General features: G+C 31.3%; 1 protein-coding gene across 1 annotated transcript; it reads right to left on the bottom strand.

Annotated features, from left to right (window-relative positions):
* Nucleotides 1–291: 291 nt before the first annotated feature.
* On the bottom strand, nucleotides 292–8,671 carry LOC134713688 (M-phase inducer phosphatase-like). The gene is made up of 6 exons (XM_063574977.1): nucleotides 8,528–8,671; nucleotides 4,126–4,249; nucleotides 3,199–3,375; nucleotides 2,684–2,782; nucleotides 1,885–1,994; nucleotides 292–655 (listed from the first exon to the last, which is right to left on the bottom strand). Exons 1-6 carry the CDS (start codon nucleotides 8,581–8,583, stop codon nucleotides 373–375), a joined length of 849 nt encoding a protein of 282 aa, XP_063431047.1. The 5' UTR covers nucleotides 8,584–8,671; the 3' UTR covers nucleotides 292–372.
* Nucleotides 8,672–9,224: the final 553 nt, after the last annotated feature.

Raw genomic sequence — 9,224 nt, forward strand, 5'->3', positions numbered from 1 at the left:
TTCTTTCATATTTTCTTTTTCCTATTAATATTTTGAATTACGATAAATTTCATTAGTGTTCTTTTAATATTTAATTTATCTTTGGAGCAAAACAAACTCTCTGAAAATTAACTGTTTTTTTTTTCTACGGGACAAGTTAACTGTAATTAGAAGCTGTTGATGGCAACTACTGGAGACAAGAAACTGTATTTACAATTGGTTGCTGACAATAAAAGTTAAAACAAAAAAGACATACATGTATAACATTTAATAAATTAATGTATCATACTATTAATAAATCAATTACTAGCACTTTGTGTTTTCAACAATAACAATATATATCACAGATTAGAGTCAATAACATAACAAATAGCGTCTTATAACAACAAAATTTTAGAATATAACCTTTTTGGATAAGCGTGATGTTCTGTCACCTGACGACCAGGATTTGGACTTGGAACGGAAATGACGTACATCTGCTACCCGACGGAAGTGATGAAGGTCTGCTGAAAAGTCTGAATGAAGCATTGGCCTGTAGTCAATAGGGTCACACAATTTAGATGATGTTTCAAAGAAAGACTTGTAGCCACTGTCAAGAAGGTAGACTTCTGGATAGTTCAATGCGGGGTAATTCTCGGTGTTCATCTGACGATCTTTACTGCGAAGATGTCGTAACCTGAAACAAAGACATATACTTTACTAAAAGGAGGAAGCAAATTACAATGTAATAGGCTGATTTTGCACAAAAATTATATTTTAACCGCCACATTATTTATGTATGTGTCTGTCCCAAGTCAAGAGCCTGTAATTCAGTGGTTGTCGTTTGTTTATGTGTTACATATTTGTTTTTCGTTCATTTTTTTTTACATAAATGAGGCCGTTAGTTTTCTCGTTTGAATTGTTTTACATTGTCTTATCGGGGCCTTTTATAGCTGACTATGCGGTATGGGCTTTGCTCATTGTTGAAGGCCGTACGGTGACCTATAGTGTTAATGTTTGTGTCATTTTGGTCTTTTGTGGATAGTTGTCTCATTGGCAATCATACCACAGCTTCTTTTTTATATAGTATGAATAAGTCAGAGACCGTTTTTATTTAATGTATGACATATTTTCCTTTTATTATAGTATGTCCTATAATATGAATAGTATATCGAAAGTATTGAATTGAATAGTTTGGGACCACTACCCGTGAATCGTCCTGCATATACATTAATATAACAATGAAGGTTAAGCATGCAAATAACAATCAATCAATCACTACCCTTGAAGGTTATCAATATTATCATCTTCTCTTTCAATAGAATTGAAATTTTATTTTATTTTTCAGAAACAGCATTTATAAACGTGTGATGGTTTCATTTTTTCTTGCGTAAAAATTATTGGGTATAACATTGAAAATAATGTATTGATTGTTACTACCTACCATAAGTTCATATAATAAAGATAAATAACATAGTGTGGTGTCTTTATAGGTTCTTTTAATTCAGTCTCTACATTACAAACAAATGAACTTTAACTGGTATATGAAATATCAATGTTTCAATGGTTGATTCTATCTATACGGGGGTTAGAAAGCTACTAATCCGCTACTAATAGTTATCAAAAGTACCAGGATTATAATTTTATACGCCAGACGCGCGTTTCGTCTACATAAGACTCATCAGTGACGCTCAGATCAAAATAGTTAAAAAAGCCAAATAAATACAAGGTTGAAGAGCATACTAAAAGATGCATTGAATCGTTAACGGATTTTAGCAGGAGTAAATCGACGAGTGTCCAATCTCTTTTTTTTATTTTCGAAAATAAAATATGTTTAAACTAACCTAAACTTAATTCAACTATAGCTTTAGATTGTTCTTATGGTAAATTTCCCGTATTTTTAAGAAACAATACTTTAAAACTTACATTGCTGGACCTCTTTCTTGTGAGAATTCACAGTGAAAGATGAGGACTTGTACAGATGTCTGGTGTAGAAGATCCTCTATCATGCTGTGGAGGTATCTGTTTTCTGCTGACTGAAGGAAAATATAACTCAATGTTACAAAATATTCAAATATAATTGAAAAATTATTCAATTTTATTTATATTTAGTATTTGCATCTGATCATAAAAATAGCAAAAACACTGAACTCCACGGAAAATTAAAAACAGAAAGTCTATCATCAAATCGCAAAATCATAAGCCCTAATCGAATGGAAAATATTTTTCACTCTCTCTTAAAGTGTCAGGTTATAAATTCATCTCCATTGGTGTTTGGTACTATATATTATAATGTTCATTGCTGTGTTTCAGTCTCATTTATGCAACGTTTTGATATCTTTATTACGACATGTTGCTACTATCGCAAAATTGTCTGTACAATGCTATGTTGAAGTCATAACCAAACATTGTATCCATACTTATAAACTTGGAACGTATCTGTGAATATAATTGTGACTAGACATTTGTTTGACAAGAAAACAATAAGAAACACTTTATAGATTTGTTCAGTCCAAAGCGGTTGTATGTGTTCACCTTCATCATGTACGCTCAAAGCAAAAGAACGGTCGATTCTTATTATAATATATATAAAAAAGAAGATGTAGTATGATTTCCATTGTGAAGACTCTTCCAAAAAGACCAAATAACACAGAAATTAACAAATATAGATCACCGTACGGCCTTCAACAATGAACACAGCCCACAGTGTAAATTTTATTCATACCTTGATATGTCCACCATCATACTCGTAAGGGTATCTACAGTCGATGACTCGAAAACTGCTGATGACATCACTGTAACGACCACATAACACATCTGTCAACTGAAGAAAAAAACACCATATTTTAGAAAAATAAAACAATGAGAATATAAAATTGCGGTTTTGAAAGTTTAGATTCATATTTTGCACGTCATAATCATGTCATCTCTAACTACCATCAGTATATACAGCGGATTATATTTGTCATTTGGAGGAAATAGAAACGTCCCAATATCAAAAATACTCGTGTGCTACTTTTTCGCATTATAGACCGCTGTATGCCAGATTTCAGGTGGTTTTTTTTTATCATCGAGAGCGATAACAAAATTAGGTTAGTTTGAAGGTCGTAAAAATATACGTGTTTAACTAACTCGTAGTGAATTATGAAACAGTAGATACCTGCACAAGTATGTTTGGTGATATATCTTTGAATTCTTTTATATGAGTTCTTATCAACTATTGTTAAAAGATTGACTTACTGTTTCTGGTGAAATACTCTTGAGGTCTTTATGCTTTCCAGGGACTGTTGGCAAAGTATAACAGCTACTACCATCTGCAATCAAATTGGTGTCACCGGCTAAAACACTGTTGGCATCACAAACTGTTTTCTGTCGTTTGGTTGGGGGTATGTTTACACAATTGTCGTCGACGAAAACCTGTTCATTTAGACAGAAAGACATTATGCATGTGAAAAATATATCTTGCAATATGTGACGTAATATATCTTTCGTGACGTAATAGATTTTCATACACGTTGCAAGTTTTGCTGACTTTTTCCGCAGCTTCGAGTTTGTGTGTCGGATATTCGAGTATTTCAAATTTGAATTAGTACAAATAGTCTATGTTGTGTGTATTGTGTTTGCTGCTTCTTCACCAAGCACTGGCATTTTTAAAAGCAAGAGTATAAACTGTTGGCCCAAAGTCAGAATTATGTTACAATGGTTTCGTCAACGATAATCAAAAGACTACTTAATGTTAATTTGCACTCGTTACATTGTACAATAATTATCATGTTGTCTAAATCTAGTTTCAAAATTGGATGAGAGATAAATGCACTTGTTTGGAACATCTATCAAAAAAATAAGGCTGTTAGATGTCTTGTTTGAATTGTTTTACATTTGTGATTTCGGGTACTTTTATAGCTGCATTTTTGTGCTCATTGTTAAAGGCCGTACGGTGACCACATCTTCTGTCTTGTATTCACAGGGAAAAAAAACTGGCAGAAAATGTTGACTTTTAAATAAATTAAATGTTCATTCTAAATATAGAAACATCGGTTTGGTCTGATAAAGGAAGGCAACAGTAGTAATAGTATACCGGTGTTCGAAACTCATAAATCGATTGAGAAAAAAACAAATCCGGCTTAAAACAAAAACTGAGGGATTTGTTTAATTAATGAAACTTACATCATCTAAGCCGAGACCAGAGTCGTCACTGTCAATAGATAGCCAGCTGTCCTGTAGTACTGGAGTGGAAGGTGTGTCTGTGTTCTCTTCTGAGGCAGAAAAAGCACGTTTACCAAATGTTGGTCTAAAAGAAACAGATTAACAATTTTTAACAAATGTAACTTTAATAAGCCAGCATTATTTTAATTTTAAATATACAGAATGGTGATAGCTAAATTTGCGACCCATTATTCAAAGATGTTTTTCCTTGTATTCCGACTGACCTCTAAGTCTATAATTAAGTCATTTGCTATTTTTTATTTTTTTGCAATAAAGATTTTAATTCATTAATTAATCTAACTACTATCAATCTAACTTGTATACCGTCTTCAAAGATTTACATATCTACCAAATTTTAAACCAAGTGTATTCAAGAGAAGGTCACCTACCTTTGATAGATATTTTAGATCAACTTTGTCAAAACAATTGTTTAGTATACAACGCCAATCGCTGAAAAAAATCCCAATTTCATATAAAATAAGAAGACTATGATATGATTGTCAATGAGACATCTTTCCATAAAAGACCAAATAACACAGAAATAAAGGTCACCGTACGGCCTACAACAAGGAGCAAAGCCCATACCGCATAAGCAGTCATTAAAGACCACGAAAAGGCAATTGTAAAACAATTCAAACGAGAACTAACGGCCTAATTTATGAACAAAAAATGAACGCAAAATAAATATGTAACACAGCAACAAACTACAACCGCTGAATTAAAGGCTCTTGATTTGGGACAGGCACAAAGGGATGTCCTGGGACAATCGTGTTACAGTGAAACAAAAGAACAAACAATAAAAAAGTTGAAAAGACTTAACTCATCAGCTCGGTACAAATATGAATATATCTACACAGAGTGGGCGTTGCAGGGTACTTCAACTTCCTTAAACAAAAAGACACTTAGTACAGATGTATACTCGCAGTTACTGAATACTAGTTCAATGATAATAACAACTAATTATAAAAAAAATCATGAATCTATGAACGAACAAAAATCCTGCAATGTTTATTTGGAATAATTTGTTTTTGTCTACTTAGCGTGAACTTGTGTTTCAGTTCAGTTATATATTAAAAGCAGTCCTTTCTCTGTTCCTACCTTATTTAGAATTTGTGTATACTTGTTACTGGTCTGTTAAACGAGGGAAAACTAATACTTAATAATTAGTTTAACTACTCACATAATAAGTTTGTTCATTTATTTTTTATGATAATTTAGTATTGATGGTATACATATTATAGTTTATGTACAGCTTTTCACATCTTTTTGTAGACTCGGGTCGCTTGCGAGCTTGTCATATTATTTTTATTGTATATGCCTGTCTATTGTTAAAGACTTTATATGATATGTACCACTGTATGTCTTTTGTTTATTTGTATTGAGAGGTAAAATCATAATGTAGGAACGTCAAATGAAAGAGTATTTTTTTTTATGAAAACAATATCTTACAAAAACACCTTCAATATGTTCTCAGTTGCTCAAAGCAAGCCGAAAGTACTTTATTTTAGTAATAACGAAATCATGCCTTTCTATCAACTTTTGGAAGTTTTTATGGGCTTATAATTTCCTTGTTCTTATGTACAATAAATTCGTAGTGCAAATGGACAAGGGATAGGTGTCTGAAAAAAACCCAGAAGATACTGTCAGAAGGTCAAAAGTCCAAGATAATCTGACAAACAAAAGACGGTAACAGATCACAAATAGACAATCAAGTCAACAAGACACAACATAAAAACTAAAGACTAAGAAACACGTACGAATTTAATAAAAGATTTGTACATTCGATAATATATCAGAAGTAGATCTCAATTCTGATACATGTGTTGGACTGCATGAATTGTGTATAATGAATATTTTCGTTTGAGCCTAGCAAAGAAAAACATATCAGGAGTGAATATATATGACAGTCGGAGATATCATCATTAACCCCTGGAGAACGAAGTATATACATGTACTTTTGTACTAGAACTGTTTTTAAAAATCGCCTTGTACCTGTGTAAAGCCTTCTCGAATCTGACAAAATTTGTAAAACTACTGTTTCTATAAGTTTTTTTCGTCTGATATATTTTGGAAATTTCACTTTCAATAATCAGAAATGATGATTTCAGTTAATTTTGTAAAAATAAATTATGTCCTTAGTTAGAAAGCTCGCCAATGGCTGTCGTTTGTCATGTTTTATTTTTTTGAGGATTAGTTTTAAAAGTAGAAAAACGAAGCTATACTCAGCTTTGATACTTAATTCTGAAAGAAAGATTGAAAGAATGTTGAAATGTTCCTGCTGTAAAATAAATTGGGATATACTGGCCTGGACCAACTTCTAGGTGTTGATTTACTTATTTCGAAGGTGGAACCTTTGATGTTCATTTTCATAAGTTAACTCAGTCATTGTGAAATGTATAAACAATATTGTAAAAATTTATTAAAGCAGAACGATATGTACATGTAACCAAAAGAAAACAACAAAAGATCAAACTTTAAATAAATGTTAAAACCATATTGGTAGTTTATATTTACAGATGAGCCCAGGACTTTCCCAAAGACATGTGGCTACAGTTCTTCTTGGATGAAACCTAACATTGCTAAAAACAGTTTTTGATAAGGGCTTGACTAACTTAATTTTGCCAAAACATGATTTATGAAAAAAGATTAATTTCAGATATATACATGTATATATATGTCAAATTACAATTTTAGCGTAAAAAAAGTGATTTCAATTCGGCTGTCAATTTTAGCGTAGAATGGTGATTTCAATATAGCTTTGTCAATTTCAGCGCAAAATTGTAGTTTTATCTCAGATATGTCAATTTCAAAAATGGTCATTTGCACTCAGCTAAATTGTTAATTTCGGCATGTTTTGACGACACATTGACATCCAAACTGACGATATTGTTTCTGACATGAATTGTCCAGATTAAATCATTCGTGTAGAAGAAACATATTGCTTCTAAAAGTAATTTAAGGAGCAATATTTTGGCTCTTATCACAAATCAATGTTTGTCTGATGCGGTGCAGGACGTTTGCGTTTTTTTATATAACATTTAAGTGGACATTTTGTGCTTTTGAATGGACATTTGTGCTTTCATTTTTTTCATATTTTTTTTTAACTTTGCGCTATAGGTGAAGGAAAATTTGGGTTTCAAAAAGCTACCTTACAAATAAATATTATTTAATCAGCAATTACAACGAAATCATAGGTTTGAACGTTTCCAATTTAGACTTATATATGTTTTTAATATAATATGATAAATGTACATAAAGTAATAAAGATATAAGTTATATAATGACTACTTGATACAAATACATAATAAGAACAACATAGGAACTTGTCTAAATACAAAGGAGATTATGAAATTTCTATTATACTCAAAATAATGGATGTGTGCGCTTTAAATTGCCGCGAAAAGTTTAAAGATTAGAGAATACAGAAATGAAGCCCTTCCAGTCGTTTGCTTCAATAATTAAATATTGATTGGATTTGAGACCTCCATATACAGTAATAAATTGAGAACCTTTAATATTCTTAAGCAGGATTATGTTGTTGAAAACTACTGCAAACTGATAATGCCTTTTTGTGAAAGAAGTGCCTTTGCAAAATTTAGATGTGGGGTGGCTTCTTCTCTCCGTATAAGCTTCATTTTTTAAGGAACACCAAGGATTATTTCCAGGTAAAAGTACTATTTACATATTGAAATATATGGTGAATATATTTTAAAAGTTGTTATCCAACGATTAAAATACACAGTAAAACTCTTCTTTTTACACTTAAAATCCGAGTGTCATTTATAAACATTAAAACGCAACTTATACGAAATAAAAACTCCTATTTAATAGACTGGAAACTGGGAGGTATGAAAATTTGCCTCTGGAAGAGAAATGTTGTTTTCAATTGTTTTAATACTGTCGAAGATAACTATCATGTTATTTTACATTGTCCTGTTTATAATGATCTTAGACAAGTTCTTTTTACCGAGTCTCTTAAAATTGATGAACATTTTAATAGTTTTACAGATTGTCAGAAAATCATATTTCTATTTTCGAATCAAGATATTATAAGACTATATGTGCCAAAACCTGTAATTTTATTCTTAAAAGACCCCAAGAAGTTTAATATTGTAAATAATGTAATTGAATATTCAGTTTGTTGTATAATTTTACCATTCAAGTTTAATATTTATTATATAAAAAAGAAGATGTGGTATGATTGCCAATGAGACAACTATCTACAAAAGACCAAAATGACACAAACATTAACAATTATAGGTCACCGTACGGCCTTCAACAAAGAGCAAAGCCCATTGGATGATCGAACACAAACACCATGTATAACAACTACAACAAAGGAAAACAAAAAATGAAAACTTACAATATCGTTGAGATGTCTTCTTCAGATAACGAACTGAAAAGTCTTTTTACTGGCATTGTGTGAAGATGGTAGAATATTTTAAAATGAGAATTTAGATGTGAAAACAAGAGTTTTATACTTTCTGTCAGTCGGTTATGTTTGAAATTTGAGTTGTGATGACAACTTTTCTCATTTTTTGAAAGAAATGTGTTCAAAGTGCTATTTCTGATGCACCCAGCGTGGGTCATGTTTCTTTTAATCCAATTATAACCTATTTACCACACCCCCATTAACTTTGATGATCGTTTATCAATAAGATTAATTGTAAAAACAACAAACCAATCAAGAACTAATTATGCAAATTAACTGAAAAGCAAAGGATTGATTGATTGTGAACTGTTTAACGTCAAAGTCCGATAAAATGATGTTTTCGAAGATTGCTCTCGCGTCATTTCCATATTGTCTACGTTTTTTTATGGTTACAAACAAGAAATTATTTGTCATAACAAAAAATGCACATTTGGAGAAGATCGTTTCTAAAATCCATTATTGTTTGATATAACTTTTGAAATTATTCTGTGGAGCGATAACATTTATTCATTTCAAAGCTTGGATAAACAATAAGGCGACCAAATTATTTAACTGTGTAAAAATGTATTTCAGCAGTTGAATAGATTAAACTGTTTCATGGCAGTTTTGATCCAAATTGAATTATGAT

This window comes from Mytilus trossulus, chromosome 4, assembly GCF_036588685.1.
Source record: "Mytilus trossulus isolate FHL-02 chromosome 4, PNRI_Mtr1.1.1.hap1, whole genome shotgun sequence".
Lineage (NCBI taxonomy): Eukaryota > Metazoa > Mollusca > Bivalvia > Mytilida > Mytilidae > Mytilus > Mytilus trossulus.

Bases quoted from the DNA above. Each gene is read 5' to 3' on its own strand.
- LOC134713688 (XM_063574977.1), bottom strand. From the start codon at position 8,583: ATGCCAGTAAAAAGACTTTTCAGTTCGTTATCTGAAGAAGACATCTCA. The intron at 4,250-8,527 runs GTAAGTTTTCAT...TGTTTCTTTTAG, and splicing joins GAAGACATCTCAACGATATT to ACCAACATTTGGTAAACGTG. The intron at 1,995-2,683 runs GTATGAATAAAA...ATTTTCCTTCAG, and splicing joins ATGATGGTGGACATATCAAG to TCAGCAGAAAACAGATACCT.